General features: G+C 38.2%; 1 protein-coding gene across 2 annotated transcripts in view; it reads left to right on the top strand.

Annotated features, from left to right (window-relative positions):
* l2hgdh (L-2-hydroxyglutarate dehydrogenase) overlaps positions 1-20405 on the top strand; it is a 34804-nt gene that overhangs the window by 9359 nt on the left and 5040 nt on the right. For both annotated transcript variants that reach the window (XM_043697604.1, XM_043697603.1), the window contains exons 4-9: positions 1031-1162; positions 6804-6966; positions 8225-8259; positions 11650-11817; positions 15082-15239; positions 15859-15990. In XM_043697604.1, coding sequence (XP_043553539.1) covers positions 1031-1162; positions 6804-6966; positions 8225-8259; positions 11650-11817; positions 15082-15239; positions 15859-15990 — 788 coding nt within the window. The remainder of the gene's footprint in view (positions 1-1030; positions 1163-6803; positions 6967-8224; positions 8260-11649; positions 11818-15081; positions 15240-15858; positions 15991-20405) is intronic.

Raw genomic sequence — 20405 nt, 5'->3', positions numbered from 1 at the left:
GATGAAGTTTAATAGAGACAAAACCAAGCCAATACAATGATCAATACATGCCATCTGAAAGATGCAGGAAGAAGCGAGAGAGGTTGTAAAAGATACAGAACTTTTGCGGACTTGATGGTGGAAACATCCAGTCAATGTAATTTAAAGTATTTTGAATGATAAGTTTACAGTGCTAAAACAGTGGAATACAAATCAAAGCAAATCATAATGAAACAAAACAGTGATCTGGTCAGACCAGATCTCTGGGTATTGTCTCTATATTTTTGTCACCATGGGGCAGAATTTTTCATGTGGTAGGGCTTTCCCACCCTTGCTCCCAGAGTTAATTGTGACCACTTCCCTGATGAGTCAGAGGCTTGGGCAACTGGCAAAGGAGATTGCAAAACAAAATACTCCCTGTGTTACCTGATGCCAGAAACTAAAGCTGTCACACAATGTGGGCTTCTATCCACTGCAGGTTAGAAAAGGGGCATGGGCAGGATGGTCATACTTGGCCACACAAGAGCTCCACTGTTCCCCATAAAATGGGAGGCAACTCCAAGGCAGGCAACAAACAGGCCACATACTGCAATTATAAGCTCACCCAATTGCCCCTTGCCTTAAAACCCACTGAGGGGTATAAACTTCTGCCCCACAAGGGAGACTCAGAGAAGTGCATTTTTAAACCTGGTCAAGCATGTAAGCATAGCAAGCAAGGCCAACATTCTTGAGTATTGTGGCAAATTAAACTGGGATTGGAACAAGACGTTACAGATTAAAGTGAACGAAAAGGGCCTCTGGGATTGTTGGTGAAATTATTCTTATCCAGAGAATAATCAACATCTGCTTTTACTTTCTGATTGTTGAGCAAAAAATCTGAAAAAATGTTTATATGGAAAACACAAAAATGAACTATTGTACATGATCTTGTATTGTGTTCAATTTCATACAGAAAATTAATTTTTTTGAGTCAGTTAGTAGTTTAACTTGTAGGCTTCCTAGGTCTAGATGCTACACCTGATTTGTAAATGTTATTTTCTTTCAATTAAAGCTTATTGTTGCTGTTGAACGAGAAGAAATCTCAAGACTAAAGGCATTGTATAAACGTGGACTACAGAACAAAGTCCGAGACCTGAAACTTATTGATGCGAAGGAAATTCAGGAGCGAGAGCCCTATTGTAAAGTAAAGTTTTCTAAATGTTTTAAGAACTCATTTCAAAATTCTTGAATCTCTGAAAATGTCAGGTTTTACTAATGTACAGTTTGAGTGGTAGACACCCTCTAGCCATTCACCCAAGTGACTATTTGCCACATTTGATTAGACAGTGATTGTGGAGTCTTTCTTTTAATCATTTAGCGTTATGGTGACGGATTCTCTGCTGGTGGCTTCATGTATGCTACCTAGAAAGGTCACTATTTAAACATTAAGAGTCAGAAGCCTGACTTATTTATTGCATTCTCTATGCTAGGGTGCTTGTAGGAATTATAATGCCCCAACTATTGCCAAGAGATGGATTAGTTAATCCCCACAGACTGGCAATTTCACAGTCAATATCTTTTCTGTACTATCCAGGTACTGGATCATTAAAGGAAGAAAGGTATTTCAAGCATATTTTGAAAGTTTTTATTTTGTAATTTATGCTCCTTTTAAAGGACATGGAGGAGCTAGTATTGGACTGGGGTGGACAAAGTTAAAAATCACAACACCAGGTTATAGCCCAACAATTTATTTGGAAGTACTAGCTTTCGGAGCGCTGTTCCTTCGTCAGGTAGCTAGTGGAGCAGGATCATAGGACACAGAATTTATAGCAAAAGATCATTGTGTCATACAACTGATGTGATATATTGACCAAACCTAGATTGCAGTTAAGTCTTTCATCTTTTAGAATGGGTTGCATGTTTCAATTCCTTAATATGTAAATCCCAGAACTACTTTCAAGTCACATTCCCGAGATACCTTAAGGTTTTGTAGAAAAAAAGTGACATCGCAGCTCAGACAATGTATTAAATGTGTGAGGTTATGGTCTGTATGTATTCCAATCTTGTGTAGGACTGGTTCTATTTCCAAAGCAGGAATTTATAAACTGTTACATGGACTGAATGTATCTGCAAATAAATTCAAACAAGTATGTTGCTTTGGAAAATGTAGGGGGTGATGGACTCTCAGGAAGGTAGCAAGAACAGCCAGGTTTCTGGTATCAGGAGAGGCTTTAATGTAATGAGGGGTATGTCGGGTTCCATGCGATCGATTGTGATAGGAGACTCTCTAGTCAGAGGCACAGACAGACAGTTCTGCGGCCAGCAATGACAAATCAGAATGATGTGTTGCCTCCCTAGTGCCAGGATCAAGGATGTCTCTGGGAGCGTGCAGAATGTTCTCAAAGGGGAGAGGGACCAGCAGGATGTAATTTGACACATTGGGACCAATGACAGAGGAAGGGAAAACAGTGAGATTCTGAAGGGTGAATATAGAAAGTTAGGCAGGAATTTAAAAAGGAGGTCCTCAAGGGTAGTAATATCTGGATTACTCCCGGTCGTAGGAGGTAATGAGAGTAGGAATAGGAGGATGGAGAAGATGAATGTGTGGTGCATGGGAGAAGGGTTCACATTTTTAGATAATGGAATCTCTTCTGGAGTAGAAGCAGCCTGGACAAGAAGGATGGATTGCACCTGAATTAGAGGGGGACTAATATACTGTCAGGGAGATTTGCTTGAGCTGTCCAGGAGGATTTAAACTAGTAAGATAGAGGGGTGGGACCCAGGGAGATAGTGAGGAAAGAGGTCAATCTGAGACTGGTACAGTTAGGAAAGGGAGCGAGTCAAACAGTCAGGGCAGGCAGGGACAAAGCAGAGAATAAGTAGGATTGATAAACTGCATTTATTTCAATGCAAAAGGCCTAACAGGGAAGGCAGATGAACTTGGCATAGTTAGGAACATGGGACTGGGATATCATAGCAATTACAGAAACGTGGCTCAGGGATGGACAGGACTGGCAGCTTACTGTTCCAGAATACAAATGCTATAGAAAGGATAGAAAGGGAGGCAAGAGAGGAGGGGGACTGGCTTTTTTGATAAGGGATAGCATTACAGCTGTTCTTAGGGAAGTTATTCAGGTGGACCTGAGAAATAAGAAAGGGATGATCACCTTATTGGGATTGTGTTATAGACCCCCTAATAGTCAGTGGGAAATTGAGGAACAAATTTGTAAGAGGTTTCAGTTATCCCAAAGAATAAAAGGGTGGTCATGGTAGGAGATTTTAACTTTCCAAACGTAGACTGAGACTGTTGTAGTGTTAAGGGGTTAGATAGACAGGAATTTGTTAAGTCCGTACAGGAAAATTTTCTGATTCAGTATGTGGATACACCTATTAGAGAAGGTACAAAACTTGACCTACTCTTGGAAAATAAGACAGGGCAGGTGACTGAGGTGTCAGTGGGGGAGCATTTTGAGGCCAGCGACCATAATTCTACTAGTTTTAAAATAGTGATGGAAAAGGATAGACCAGATCTAAAAGTTGAAATTCTAAACTGGAGAAAGGCCAATTCTGACAGTATTAGGCAAGAACATTCAAAAGCTGACTGGGGGCAGATGTTTGCAGGTAAAGGTACGGCTACAAAATGGGAAGAGCTAATGAGAATCCAAATGGATATTATAAATACATTTAAGGACAAAAGGTTAACTAGGGAGAGAATAGGACTCCTCAAAGATCAGCAAGGCTGCATTTGTTGGAGCCGCAGGAGATGGGGGTGATACTAAATGGGTATTTTGCATCAATGTTTATTGTGGAAAAGGACATGGAAGAGATAGAGAATGTATGGAAATAGATGGTGACACCTTGCAAAATGTCCATATTACAGAGGAGAAAGTGTTGGATGTCTAATAGTGGATAGATCCCCGGGACCTGATCAGGTGTAACCTAGACTTCTATGGGAAGCTAGGGAAGTGATTGCTGAGCCTCTTGCTGAGATATTTGTAACATCGATAGTCACAGGTGAGATGCCAGAAGACTGGAGGTTGGCTAACATGGTGCCACTGTTTAAGGAGGATGGTAAGGACAAGCCAGGGAACTATAGACCAGTGAGCCTGACGTCCGTGGTGGGCAAGTTGTTGGAGGGAATCCTGAGGAACAGGATGTACATGTATTTGGAAAGGCAAGGCTGATTAGGGATAGTCAAAATGGCTTTGTTTGTGGGAAATCATGTCTCACAAACTTGATTGAGTCTTTTGAAGAAGTAACAAAGAGGATTGATGAGGACAGAGCAGTAGAGGTAGTCTATAAGTAAGGCATTCGACAAGGTTCCCCATGGGAGACTGATTAGCAAGGTTAGATTTCATAGAATACAGGGAGAACTAGCCATTTGGTTACAAAACTGGCTCAAAGGTACAAGATAGAGGGTGGTGGTGGAGGGTTGTTTTTTACATTGGAGGTTTGTGACCAGTGGAGTGACACAAGGATCGGTGCTGGGTCCATTTCTTTTCGTCATTTTATATAAATGATTTGGATATGAGATTGAGATATTGTTAGTAAGTTTGCAGATGACTCCAAAATTGGAGGTGTAGTGGACAGCAAAGAAGGTTACCTTGGATTACAACGGGATCTTGATCAGATGAGCCAATGGGCTGAGGAGTGGCAGATGGAGTTTAATTTAGATAAATGTGAGGTTTTGCGTTTTGAAAAAACAAACCAGAGCAGGACTTACACACCTTAATGGTAAGGGACTGCACAAAGAGACCTTGGAATTCGGGTTCATAGCTCCTTGAAAGTGGAGTTGATGGTAGATAGGATAGTGAAGAAGGTGTTTGGTATGCTTTCCTCTATTGGTCAGAGTATTGAGTACAGGAATTGGGAGGTCATGTTGTGGCTGTACCGGACATTGATTAGGCCACTTTTGGAATATTGCGTGCAATTCTGGTCTCCTTCCTATCAGAAGGATATTGTGAAACTTGAAAGGCTTCAGAAAAGATTTACAAGGATGTTGCCAGGGTTGGAGGATTTGAGCTTTAGGGAGAGGTTGAATATGCTGGGGCTGTTTTCCCTGGAGCATCGGAGGCTGAGGGGTGACCTCAAAGAGGTTTATAAAATCATGAGAAGCATGGATAGGATAAATAGACAAGATCTTTTCCCTGGGACGGGGAAGTTCAGAACTAGAGGGCATAGGTTTAGGGTGAGAGGGGAAAGATTTAAAAGGGACCTAAGGGCCATCGTTTTCACCCAGAGGGTTATGAGTGTATGGAATGAGCTGCCAGAGGAAGAAGTGGATGCTGGTACAATTGCAGCATTTTAAAACACATCTGGATTGGAATATGAGTAGGAAGGGTTTATAGGGATATGGGCCAAGTGCTAGCAAATGGGACTAGATTTGGTCAACATGAATGCGTTGAACCGAAGGGTCTGTACATCTCTATGACTCTAAATGTAAATTCACCCCATAACTATAGATGTGTGTGTGTTTGCATGTGAGGAGGGGTGGGGTTTGGAGAGAGAGCGAGTGTCCGTCCATCTGTTCTTTAAAGGAAGTTGAGACAATAAAGTAGAAAATACTATTTTGGAGGAGTTTCCTTATTGTAATTTTTAAAGTTTTTACATCAGAAGAATGGGTTCAATTCCCATGCTGGCTCAGGTCAACATTAAGATCCCATGTTCGCAACCTTGTCCTTCACCTGAGGTATAATGACCCTCAGGTTAAACTGAATGTCAGTTCTCTCTCTAATAAGGGAGCAGCCCTATGGTACTCTGAGACTATGGCAACTTTATCTTCACATTAGAATATAATTATAGGAAAGTGCAATTTGTACTGAATGACATTTAGCATTTTTATTAGTATGCTTATATTAACATTATACATTTAACAAAATAAATGAAAAGAATGTTGGATAATTTGTGCTGTTGACTTGATATCAAAACAAAATGCAGAAATGGTTTGGAGATGCCGGTGTTAGACTGGGGTGTACAAAGTTAAAAATCTCTCAATGCCATGTTATAGTCCAACAAGTTTACTTGGAAGACACAGAATTTATAGCAGAAGTTTACAGTGTGATGTTACTGAAATTATATATTAAAAAAGACCTGGATTGTTTGTTAAGTCTCTCATCTTTTAGAATGAACATCTCAAAACTTCTTTAAAAGTTATATTCTCAAGTGAACTTTAACAACTGGTGTCATGTCAGCCTAGATAATGCATTTAAGGTGTGAGGTGCCCTGTGTGAGACTGTCTGTGCCTCAATGGTCAGACTGATTCTAATCTAAAAAATGGATTTACAAAATTTTACATGGATTCATGCAGTTTTTGAGCAAAAACTTCTTAAACTTCTGAAATGTTTATCAAAATCTAAATCAAGCTAAAGTCACAAAGTATTTGATGTTCTTTGCATTTATTTTCTTTGAATTTCAGTTCTAGGTTTCTTCAATAATAGTCATGATTTGGAGATGCCGGTGTTGGACTGGGGTGTACAAAGTTAAAAATCACACAGCACCAGGTTATAGTCCAACAGGTTTGATTGGAAGCACACTAGCTTTCGGAGCGACGCTCCTTCATCAGGTGGTTGTTCATCAGGCATGAAGGAGCGGCGCTCCGAAAGCTAGTGTGCTTCCAATTAAACCTGTTGGACTATAACCTGGTGTTGTGTGATTCTTAAATAATAGATTTATTAAATTTTAACTTTTAAGTTACAGCCTCAAACAAAAAGCTTCTAGGTTTTAAAAGGACACAAACTATATTGATGTTAAATAAATAAGCTAAAGATGAGATATGATAGTAGGACAATAATTTTTTGTGTACACATTTTCTTGCATTATATTTTCTCTCTCTTTGTGAAATGTAGGGTTTGTTGGCTTTGGATTCTCCAAATACAGGCATTGTAGATTGGAGAGAGGTGGCCCTGTCATATGGAAAAGATTTTTGTGAAATGGGTGGGACTGTTAAAACAGAATTTGAAGTAACTGACTTTCAACTAACTAAGGAAAGTCCTGAAAGTTCCACAGATGGTAAGGGCAATGCACAATTCTTGATGTTTTGTTATTGATCAGAGTAAGTTTTTTGAAGTTTAAGACTATTTAGGCACAGTTATTAAAATAGAAGCAACAAAAGTCAGGATTATGTGTAGCTTGGAAGGAAACTTGTAGGACATAATGACGTGCATCTGCTATCTTTTGTCTTTCGAGGTGGGAAAAATCTCAAATTTGTGTTATCTTCTCAAAAATGAGTAAATGGTAATTTACCATGAAAGGTCATGTCTTCCTGATGATTCCAACACCACATTTATAATGTTGAACCAGTTTTGAAGCTGCACCACAGTCTGAATCAAAGTTTGAAGACATTGTAGAAATGAGTAGTATTGCATAAGATTTCATAAACTGTGGAATATTTTTGATAAATGGATGCATGTAACAGTGGGTTATCATGCTGTCCTTTTATACAGTGGGATGAAATTACTCATGTTTGTACTTACAAATTAAAACACTTAATCTATTGAAGGCATAAAACCGTACACAAAATATCTTCAACATTCCAGTCTGATGTGGAAATTGTGCTTGGAAAAATCAAGTTATTCCAGTTGGGAATAATTCTCTTACAGTGGGTGTGATGATGAGTTAAAGAGAATGAACTAAGTTGCATCTGTTCTGTACAAAATTAGACCTGGAATTACTGGATATCTTGAAGGGAAAATAAAACCAAAGGATGAATATCCTTCACAAAAGGAAGGGTTGGTTAGTTCAGTTGGCTAAACAGCTGGTTTGCAATGCAGACTGTCACCAGCAGCATGAATTGAATTCCCACACCATTGCAGGTACCAGTAAGATTCTGTCTTCTCAACCTTGTCCTGCATTTGAGATGTGGTAACCCTCAGGTTAAACCACCACAAGCCTTCTGTCTCTAATTAGAGAGCAGTCCTCCTATCCTCTGGGACAGTAGTGACTTTGAAGTAAAATATGACATGACTCTATGACTGTTTTTTTATCTTGATTAACATATTATGATCAAATTTAAATTTGAAGTAGTCTTAAGTTCTGTTTAGCAATCATATATAATTTAAATTATTTACTTTTAATTTAGTCAGTACAACTTGCAAAACAAAATATACTAAAGCTATTTTTTGTTAAAATTTAGAAGTACATTTGTTGTTTATAACTTATAGCTTATAATATATTGTAGTAATTATACTTGTGAAATTCAATATTATTAATATGGTCCAAAATAGTCAATTATTCCTCTTTTTGACTCGAAAATGTTTTTGTGTTCTAGGTCTAAAATATCCAATTACAATCAAGAGTTCAAAGGTAATGTTTTTCATTATCTTAAATGGAAGAACATGTAGATATAAGACATAATGGCAGTACATTTTCCAGCTGAATTTGAAACAAATTAAATGTTTGTAATTAACCTAAATTGCATGTTATCTTAAAAACTAGAGAACAAATTGTAATGATTTTATACATTCAGACCATAAGATCGAGAAGCAGAATTAACCCATTTGGCTTATTATGTCTGCTCCACTGTTTGATCATGGCTGATATATATTGCTCAGCTCCATTCTCCTGCCTTCTTCCCAAAACCATTGATTCCCCTATTAATAAAGAATCTACCTATCTCTGTCTGAAATACATTCAATGACTTGGCCTCCATAACTTTCTGCGGCATTGAGTTCCCTAGATTCACCACCTGCGGGTATGAATGCAGCTCATAATTAAGTACACTCCTTCCTCTAGCTAAAAAGCTCTCCATTACATTATTTAGAGCAAGCTCAGTTCAACTTTCAATAAAAATGACAAAAGCATGAAACCATTTATAATGACTCTGGACACACATCCATGGGGAACATCCTCCTTGCATCAATCCTGTCTAGTTTTTGTTAGAATTTTTTAAGTCTCTACGAGGTCCCCCTCAGTCATCTGAACTCCAGTGAAGACCATCCTAACCTGGTCAATCTCTCCTCATGTGTCTGTCCTGACATTTCTAGAATCAGCCTGGTAAACCTTCGCTGCACTCACTCAAGAGCAAGAGTATCCTTCCGGAGGAGACCAAAACTGCATACAATATTCTAGGTGTGGCTTCACCAAAGCCCTGTATAATTGTAACAGCATATCCCTGCTCCTGTATTCAACCTCTCGCAATGAAGACCAACATACCATTTGCCTTCTTTACGGCCTGCTGCACCTGCAAGCTTACCTTCAGTGAATGGTGTCCTGCTGCACACTCCCCTCTCCCAATTTACGGCCATTCAAGTAGTAATCTGCCTTCTTGTTTTTGCTTCCAAAGTGATTAATCTCACATTTAACCTTTTACTGCATCTGCCATTGATTTGCCCACTGACCCAACTTATCCAGATCATGCTGGAGGATCTCTGCATCCCCATCACAGTTCATCTTCCCACCTAACTTGAAATTGAAAAAAATTGTTGAGGCAACTTTCTATCTATTTATTCTTGGCACACCCAGCTTTGGAATGCTGCATGCTGACACTGGTTGATAGCAATTAGGAAAGATTGTAATCCTGATCATAACTATTGGGTGTGTCTGATCTTAAGGATTCATTTGATTAATTTCTGTAAGATGCCACATTAACATTTTAATCAGAACAGAACAGGCCTACTTCCATCACAATGCGAGGAAAGTACCAAATACAATGTAAAATTGAGGAAGCGTTTGAAGATGGGAGTAAGTTTAAACCCAATTAGAGATTTTCTGGAAGACAGCAGAATCCAGGAGCTTCTAATTTCTAAAGAGCAGAAAAGATTATAATTTCAGTGAATTCAGTGCAGTACAGGATGTAAAGTGACTGAAAATTGTTGAGGAAAAGGATGATATGTGAGCATTACTTATTATGGACTTGTTTGTGGGTCGTGAAATTCTGGACGCAGTGGAAGTTTTACTGGGCAGAGCTCAGGACTGGTGCAGACTTGATGGGCTCAATGCCCTTTTTCTGTGCTGTAGACTTCTATGACTATATGACATCTGGAAAGAGATCCTTGGAAAAAATATTGATGGAATGAAGGGGTTAAAAACATAAGTGAGTATTACAGAAGTGAAGTCTAAAATAGATACACATGTTTGAGTTGTAAAAGTGGGACTGGATGGTCTAAGTGATGGGATAATTATGGGGTCGAAACTCTCTTTGGATTTGAAGCTCAGGGAAAAATGGTACATTACATTTATGAACCATATTACCAGGTACTGGTTTGTTTTTTTTTTATGCTCATCATCTGGGTTCAGACAAATACAATCAATTTTTGAAGACAGTATATAACTACTGTTATTTGTTTGAAGAGTGAGGAGTAAGGAAGAAATATAGAGTAAAGAAGCTTTTGATATGGTCTCTCACTTTTATTGGATTGCCATTTATTGGCTGTCTCTTTCATCTGCTTAGTGATTGCCTTAGCAGATCAAACCACAATTTCTAATTTGTATTTTGAGGCAAAATGTTCATTTATTTTCATTTTGGATAAGTGGGATGAAACATGGTTGTCCACTCTTTCTTTCCTCCTTTTTACTACCACCATCATTCCTCTCTTCAAATAATAAGGCTGCTGAGAATGTAGGCTTTAATTCCTATTTTCCCTGGTATTTCAAGTTTACTCTGGATATTAATAATCCATGCAACACTAACAATGTGATATACTTATTTGTTCTTTAGTCAAGCAAGGTATACTGCAAAATATAACAATAATAGTCATATATCACCAGCTTACACATGCAATGCTCACAATCATGAGTGAAACTGTTTATGTGGACTAGTCTGAGGACCAGACTGAAATATGATCAGCTGCTTCACCTCAGCTTCCAATCACTGTGACTTCCATTCCTCAGCTGGCTAATTAGCATTCTGAAGCATCCTTTCTTATATTCCTTTTCCATGCAAGCGGCATGTGAAACCAAATCTCAAAACTGTCCGCTCCTCAACAATTGATTTGGCCATTGGCAGACATCACAAATGTGTCATCTACTATAGTTAGTTTAGTCTTTTGCGCATTAAGACATTTGTTTGTTTTTAGTAGAAAGAGCCTTTACCTTCGGGTTTAATCAACCTTGACCTCAGGCTAACTTGTTCAGACTATGTATATAAGCTATTTCCATGCTTTTTGTTTGGTTATTTAGTCAACTGTATGATATTTACACAGCATAATGTGGTAACAGCGTGATCAACCACATTTTGTTTAGCTGACAAATAGTACATTGCACATTTAATATACTGCATCTGTTTTAAATCAGAACTTAACCCAGACACACTATGTCACCAGTTACAACACAATGTCCCTTCAAATAGCACAGAAAATACTGACCGAGGGCCCAGCAATTTTCCAATGATTAGGTCACCATCTGACCATTTCAATAGAGCAAGTTTCAAATGTTTTGTTCATTTTATCTGATCAAGCAAATTAATTATTGCTACTTATAAGGGCAATTGTAATTTCTGTATAATGGCTTTGGTTCCACATGGGCCTAAGTTTGAAACTAGATCCATCCTGCCCATGTGGTGCATTTGCTTACCCTGCCTCAATATACTGCATTTACTTTTTAAAAAACATAATTACTGTTCAATTCAGATCTACCTTGAAAGAGCCACAGACGAAATGTTATGAATATATCTAATCTTATCATACTTCTTGTGATACATGCTTAATCCATTTAATGGGTAGGTAATTAATGGCTTGTCTGTGCCTTTTTTAACAGGAACCTGCAATACATTGCAGCTATGTTGTGACATGTGGTGGTCTATATTCAGACAGGCTGTCCCAGAAATCTGGCTGTAGTAGTGAGCCACGAATAGTGCCTTTTCGGGGAGATTACTTGGTGCTAAAACCTGAAAAACACTACTTAGTCAAAGGCAACATTTATCCTGTAAGTATTTGAAATATATATGATGTTTATTTTGACTTTAGCAACTACACAGGAGATTCTCAACAAAAACAGACATTGCTAGGAAACCTCAGCAGGTCTGGCAGCATCTGTGGAACAAAAGCAGACTTAACTTTTCAGGTCCAGTGACACTTCTTCAAATACATTTTTAAAACCATTTGTTTTTTTGTTTTGATAGAATACAGATATAATTGGGTAGAAGTATTAAAATATATGTTTGGGTTTGGGTAGTTAATTTGGAAAAGAACAGCATGGCCAATTGCACTGCAATTAAAGCTTATATCCAGAAAGAGAAGTTGCAAGGTTGAGTGATATCTCTCTCAAATTCCATTGTCTCATTTGGATATAAACTCAAATGCTTGAAACACTAACACTCTGGTTTTCACCATGATGCAGAACACCTCTATTGTGGCAAAATGCCAGAAGAAGTTGGGAATCCCAATCCTGCCCCAAACCCGTCCCCTCTCACTTTTGCAGGAGACCTGTTGGTAAGTGGGTTCTACTTATAACATGTACACTCCCTGAGGCTATTGATCATTTAACTGACCAACTGCCTCCACTGACATTGGATTTTGAAAACCACAATGTGGAGATTAGACCAGGTAAAAGCAGGCTGGTCCTCAGTGCATTTCTTTTAGATCACCAGGGTACTCTCTTGAACATTTGAGTTATCCCTGATCCCAGGCAACTTTGGAGATGGGGAGCTGGGTCGGCTGCATCAGGTTGGGTGTCTGATATTCTTTGGGGGTGGATTCAGAGACCTTTTTGAGGTGTCATCAGGGACTCTTTGAGACTTTTAAATATTAAGATTACACATAAAGATTGCATAAAGCCTTTGGACTTTCACAGATTGTCAAGACTGTCAATAAATGTTGTCTTATCAATAACTGTCTATGTATCAAAATGTATTTTCATGAAGGAAAGTGATTTTCTCATTAGAGTATAGACAGCAATATAAGAACTGAAGTAACAGAACCCCAAAGGATGCACTTTTACCATTTGCAGGTGAAGTGTTTTGTCAAATGTGATCCATGGCTTGGAGCAACATTTCTGATGCAATTTTCCACTCTTTAACTTATTCATCATGCAACATAGTTCTTTGGCACCCTTCTTGTTGAATCACATTACAGGCACAACAGAAGAGTAGGAAGTGCTTGAATCTACCAGAGATTCATGCTACGGTGCCATATTTAAAGTCCAGCCTGCAATCCAGGAACAGCCCTTCACGTTGTGGTACAACATTACTCTGGAAATGAAAGGAAAGTTTGCACAATGTTTTGCAGATACAGACCTTTTGCCAATCGGTTTTTGAAGGAACTCCTCAGACTTCACATCCAAATTAATGAAGCTTCATGTTATACCATACCACAGTATGGTGTGGAGGCTTCCCAAGGACATTGTTATGCCTGCATAAGAAACTCTGAGATATGTGTTCAATCAAAGTTTTAATGCTACATTGGGGTTAAGGTTATGCTGTAATATCCCCCCAGGAAACAAAAGTTGGCAGGTAGTTAAATTTTTGAATGGAAAGTGGTTTGCAATTGTATTGCACATGACTCTGTGTTTGGTGCATGTTATGTAAGTGATTTAGTCTTGAATGTGGGAGGCATGATTGGGGAATTTATAGATGCCACAAAGGATATCTGTGCAATTATTCATCATGAAGAGGATGGCTGTCACCTATGGGTTGAGTAGGTGGAAAAATGGCAAATGGAATTCATTTCACAGGAGTGTGAGATTATACATTTGGGGAGGGCAACAGAACGAGGAGATACGTGGGAGGGTATTGAGAGGGTAGAGTAAGTGAGAAACCTTGGAGTGCCAGTTCATGGGTTGCTGAGGTGGCAGAACAAGTAGATAAGATGATAAAGAAGCTATTGAGGTTCATTCCTTCATTGGGTGAGTTATTGAATACAATAGTAGGAACACAACGCTAGAATTATGTAAGACATTGGTTAGGCCACAACTGGAGTGTTATGTTTAGTTCTGGTCACCACCTTATAGTAAGGGCATAATTGCTGTGAAGAGAAGTTCAAGAATGTTACCAGGGCTTGAAAATAACTTGCAAGGATACAAGTGCTGAAAAGTGGGAATGGAATGGGCATTAGTGAGCTGTATGACCTCTTTCTGTGCAGAAACTCTTCTAATTTAGACCACCAATTTGCACATGGTGTTAGCAATTTTTCTTCATAGTTATTAAGCAGTGACTTTAGATCCGATATGGCAAGATTTCAATACCATGTTCTCATGAATGATATAGCCTTTGCCTGTAAGGCAAGGTTTTCATCCCCATCCATCTTGTTCCCTTTTGTGTTGATGTCTCTGTGGCCACTATGACCTTTCAGTCTCCCACTGTTTCTGTTGAGCCACTTTATAATAAATAATTTAATCACTGTCATTGTTCCTTTCATGACCCATTGCAATGAAACCCATCTGCAGACTTGAAGTGCCCAATTTGTCCAGGACCTCATAGACCAGTCAGACACTCGCATCCTGGCCCATCCACATTTCAGTTTTTGACAGGTTCCACTTGCCCAGCATAACTGCTGGGCCAATTTCCATATCATAGTGACATACATCCCGTGGCTGTGGTAGGACTAAGTACCTGACTGGGTAACTCTCACTAACTCTGGTCAAATGGTCAAGAAAGTCCTAATTTCTGTCAGCCATTACTCATGCCATACCAGGAAGGTGCAAGTTCCACCAATTAGCTTTTCTCGTGTGTGTGTGTATTTATTTACATATATACACACACAAATAGGCATTTGTGGATAATTTAGAATGCTGTGGGACAAGGGTCTCTGTGAAAGTGAGCATTAAATAATTGATGTGTGAAAAGATAAAGGAATGGAAGACATCCCAAGCTGCAGTTTATTTTGTTGATATGTGGCTCTTTTTTGCTGTGAATTGCTTTGTAGTGATGCAAAATGCCTAGTATGCCAAAACTGTGGATGCCATTATGTATGAAGCAAGGCATTTAAAATTTACATTCTAATTTTGCAAACCAAGTAAAATGGCACTGTGCAGTAAATGGACTCTTTCCATAATGATAAACTGTGGCTAGTGCCACTGCAATATGGTACCTGAACTCTATTATCGTCCAATGAACAAAGCCTTTGTCAGAAATTGTATCCATTTCTTTTAATTTTTAATACTTAATTGAACAATCAGAACAAAATGCATTTCTTCAGTGGGAGTCTTTGAATATTTCAGCAATGATTCTTTAAGTTATCTTTTGCTTTATAGGTTCCAGATCCAAAATTTCCTTTCCTTGGTGTGCACTTTACACCCAGAATGGATGGTAGTGTCTGGCTCGGACCAAATGCAGTTTTGGCATTTAAGCGGGAAGGTTACAATGTTTTTGACTTTGACCCATTTGATTTTTCAGATGCCATAACGTATAGGTATGAACTATGTGTCTGATTTGAGTCTTTGTAATATATGTGTATGGATTAGAAATAGGATGGATTCATGAACAGCTTTAATATCAATCTCTATCTTCCAACATTGAATACACTCTTAAAATTCCAGTTCATTCTTCTGAGGTGACAATCATTCATTAAATGTATTAGTTAGATTTTAAACTTTACGTTTCTCTAAGAAAATAATAATATTCCAGTTCAAATCCCATATCCGATAGCACTTTTAATTACTAATGTTAGACAAGTTCATAAAAGCAGTTTATCTTTGCCACGAAGCCTATTAGTGACTTAAAAAAAAACTGAAATGTGCATTACCCATAAATGGTAATTTTTCTAAGAATTATGTATTCTTGAAGAAAATCCATCCTATAACATAACTCCAGGTTCCTATCATACACTTCTTTCTATAACAATTTTGATGTATATGGTGTTACATATACATTTGTATGAAAACATTTTTAAATAGGAAAAATATGATCATTCATTCAATTATTATAAAAATATTTAATTCTTTATTTGTTAAAGTTTGAAAGTTCAGGTTGTATTTAGGGCTTAATCATTTTGAAATTCTCAAAAAATATCTCCATCTTGTCTTTACCAGTGGGGTCCAAAAACTTATATTGAAAAATATAACTTTTGGCTTAAACGAAATGTACAGAGGAGTTGTAATTGGTGCCCAAGTGAAACAGCTTCAAAGATACATACCGGCACTCACTGTCGATGATGTCACAAGGTAAGTATTGAAAATATATGAAGCACATTGAATCTAAACTGTTTTCACCTCTGTTTCTGATTAATTTTATCTCTGGCTCCCTGGGATTTGTTGTCGTTACCATAACAATCCTACTTGTTACTTCATTAGATCTCTCCAGAAATCAATTTTCAGCAGCCATAGAAAATGTTACGTTGATTTTTTTACAGATCTTCAATTAAAATAGTAAACATTTTCAAGACAATGCAATCCACCTGTTACTAGATCAATTAATTACTGAAAAACACAACAAAACCAAAATATTGTGGATACTGTAAAGACTTAGTAGGTCAGCTAGCGTCTACAGAAAGAGAAACTGTTAATATTTATGTTTGATCTGTCATCAGAAGTGGAAAAAAAGAATAGAGATGGAATAGGGTTTTAAGCAAACAAAGTAATGAAAAGGAGGACAGCAGGAAAGAAACAATGGGAAGGTCTGTGTAAGTGACAATAACAAAATAATTACCAACAAACTAACTGAAAAAAATGCATGCATTGAATTTGACCTGCAAACTTCGAATTCACTTCAGTCCAGAGGACTCCAAAGCCTTAATTGAAAGGTAGTGTGTTGTGCTGTGAGTTTCTGTTGACCTTCATTAGAACAGTTTTGGAGGTGAAGGACGGACAAGTCAGGATAAGAATGAAAATGCCTCAGTGACCAGAAGCTCAGGGTTACACTTGTGGATGGAGTGGAGGTATTCAGCAAAGTGGTCATCCAATCTGCAATGGGTATTTGAATGTATACCAGAACACATTGTGAGTAGTGAATACAGTATGTTAAAATGAAAGAAGTAAATCATTTTTTACCTGGAAAGAGCAATCGGACTTATTGCATTCTTGTGTGAGAAAAGGCCACTTATAAATTCAGTACACTTTTTTTCTGAATTTATTAAAGATTGCTAGATTCGATGCTAGTTGCAATGGCTAAATGTTAAAGATCTGACTTTTTCTTTTGAAGTGCAACATTTGTGTATTATGTATGCTTCTGCGCTGTTCTCCAACTTATTGGAGTTAGATGGAGTTCAGGTGCTTGGGAGCCTTGGTAAGCTTGATGCTTAACATTACCAACCCACTGTAGATCAATAGCCAACAAAACCAATAAATGTTTGACAAAGTCAAAGCAGAAGTCAGAAAATGTTATGGCAGAGTTTATACGGCTCTGATTAAACTGCATCTTAATTATTCTGCTTTGGTTGCATGCAAGGGCAGGACACAGTCTATGGGATTTAACCTACACAGATTCTTAATGTAAACCATCTGAGTTACAAGGGACAAATGGAGAAATGTAAGTTTTCAATCTCGGGAATGATATTTTAGAAATATGCAAGTATATGGGAAAGTAAATCTTAAATATTAACATATTTTGAGAGGCACACAAAAGGACAGGTTCAATCTAGTATAATATATAATAGTACTCGTGTCAGAAAGATCAACACAGAATTGCCTTTAAGATAGTATTTCAGAGATGAGAACCATGGAACAATTTAAGAACTAGTGGAATGCATCACAACGTAGGATGACATGCTCAAGACTACCGAGCATGTAGTCAGCAGAAAGGCTATCATGGGTTGAAGAGCAGTGTAGCAAGATAATACAAAAATAAATGGGTCGTTAGGATACAATTTTTAATAAAATTCTAAAGCCTCGGTTAGGCCAAATTTAGCACATTGTGTCAGTTCAGAAAAATCCATTAAAGGGACAATTGAGGAATCCTAAATCAGCTGTCAGAATAACTGAAGAGATGTAGAGCCCTTTATTTAAGTAAACCACAACTTTTGAGAAAATTTCAGTGATACTAAATATAATAATTTTTAAACTCAGTTAAATAAAGGAGGTCAGGTGACATAAGTTATGAAGGTTGACAACACAATTAAATAAAAAATGTTGAAAATATGCTGTTGGTCAGGCAGTATCTGTGATGGAAACACAGTTAACTGCTTCAAGTCTGTGATCTTGTGCCAGAACAACAGTAATGACAATTATTTACAATTCCAGTGCCTTTAACATAAAACAGTCCAAAGTCAGTACATGGAAAACAGTATGTGACATAGAATGTACAAAATAAGAGCAAGATAGAGCCACTCAAATCTTCAAGCCCATTTTCTTTAATAAATCTTTCATGAAATGTGAGCTTTACTGGCAATTGTCCACATCTAATTACCCTGGAGAAGGTGGAGATGAGCCTCCTCCTTGAACTGTGGTATTGATAGACTCACAGTGCTATGAGGAAAGGGGTTCCAAGATATTGACCCAGGAGCAGTGATGTTAGGATGGTGTGTTGCTTGGAGGAAAAGTTAGAGATGGTGTTGCCATACATCTGCTGTCCTTGTTTTTCCAAATAGTATAAGTGTTGCATTTGGAAGGTGCTATTGAAGAAGCTTTGGTCAGTTGCTGCAGTGCATCTTATAGATGTTGCACACTGCCATCACTGTGGAACGAGTCAGTAGATTAGTGTCAGTCAATTGAAAAGCTTCGTCTTGGAGTATAGTCATCCAATCAATGTAAAGACTATTCCATCATACTCCTCACTTATGCCTTTTAGATAGTAAATAAGCTTTAGGAGGTGAGAAGGTTGATTGTCTCAGAATAATCCCTAACATGGTCTTGTAGACGTATTTATATGCCGGGTCCAGTTAAGTTTCTTACCAGTGGTATGCCCCAGGATGTTGATTGTGGAAGATTCAGTGATAGTGGCACGTAGTGAATGATTAGATTATCTCGCATTAGAGATGACTATTGCCTGGAACTTGTGGTGGCTGAATATCACTTATCAGCTCAAACTTGAATGTTTTCTGCTTTGCTGTATATTGCTCTAGAGTGCTTTAGTAACAGAGCAATGTGAATTAATTAATCTAACTTTATGGGGGAAACAATGACCTAGTGGTATTATCATTGGACTGTTAATCCGGAGAATGAGCTAATATTTTAGGTTTGATTCCTACCATGGCAGATGGTGGAATTTGAATTCAGTAAAAAAATATGGAATTAAGAGACCAATAATGACCATGAATCCATTGTCAATTGTCAGAAAAACCCGTCTGGTTCACTAATGTTCTTCTGGGAAGAAAACTATCTTTTTCTGATCTAGTCTCCATGTGACTCCACACCCACAGTAATGTGGTTAACTCATAACTGCTCTCTGGGATAGACAGTAAATGCTGGCCTAGCCTGAAATGGCCTCATCCCATGAAAGAATAACAAAAAATCTAGTGAAGGTAATTAATGAACACCTGTATCAATATCCAAGACTTAACCTGTTGCTGTCTAACAACCTCCACTGTCTTCCCTTTTGCTGGGTATGACTCTGAATTACTGAAGATGTTCCTCCATTTCCCCCTCCCCTTTTCCATTCAGCAATATTATGCCAAATATTCTATCTCAGTTCTTTCTCCCTGCACTTGCCAGATATGTCTTGATTCACCTAGTACCTCAAAATCTATTGGTCTCTGCCTTAAATATACACACAACATCAGACTATAGTCCAACAGGATTATTTGGAAGTACAAGCTGCTCCTTTGTCAGGTAGCTAGTGAGGCAGGATCTTAGGATATAGAATTTATAGTAAAAGATCAAAGTGTCATACAACTGATGTGAAGTATTGAACAAAACTGGATCGCTATTAAGTCTTTAATAACTTAGCATGGGGTTGCAGGTTTCATTTCTTTAATATGTAAATCCCTGAATTTCCTTCAAGTCACATTCCCAAGAAAACTTAAAGTTTTATGAAAAAAGGTGACATCTCAGTTCAGACAATGCATGAAAGGTGTGAGGTTAGAGTTTGTCTTTCCAACCTTGAGTCAGATTGGTTCTGTTTCCAAAGTAGGAATTGATAAAATGTCACATGGACTGACTGCCTACAGATTGTGTGCTTTTTGAACAAAATAGAATGTATCTGCAAATACAAATCTGAAAAGCAAATCCACCCCATGGAGTTGTATGTGTGTGTGTGTGTGGGGGGGGGGGGTGAGAGTGTGTGTATGTGCATGCTTGATTGTGTGCACAAATGTTACAGTCATATACATGCGCATTCTCAGCCACACACCCCTACACACACACACACCCACAGGCATATACTCAGTCACACCCGCACATGCACTGAATCAAAAACACAAACACACACGCGCGCGCATGCACGCATGCACATACAAGTCTATGGGGTGATTTGCATTTGCAGATTTTTATTTTGTTCAAAAAGCACTCTGGAGACAGTCAGTCCATGTGACATTTTGTCAATCCCCCATTGGAAATTGGGGAGACAGGCCGGCTACTTGCGGAGCGTTTCAGAGAACACCTCTGGGACACCCGGACCAACCAACCCAACCACCCTGTAGCTCAACATTTCAATTCCCCCTCCCACTCCACCAAGGATATGCAAGTCTTTGGACTCCTCCATCGTC

Source organism: Chiloscyllium plagiosum, chromosome 10, assembly GCF_004010195.1.
Source record: "Chiloscyllium plagiosum isolate BGI_BamShark_2017 chromosome 10, ASM401019v2, whole genome shotgun sequence".
NCBI lineage: Eukaryota > Metazoa > Chordata > Chondrichthyes > Orectolobiformes > Hemiscylliidae > Chiloscyllium > Chiloscyllium plagiosum.
This window is presented reverse-complemented; position numbering and strand designations above follow the sequence as displayed.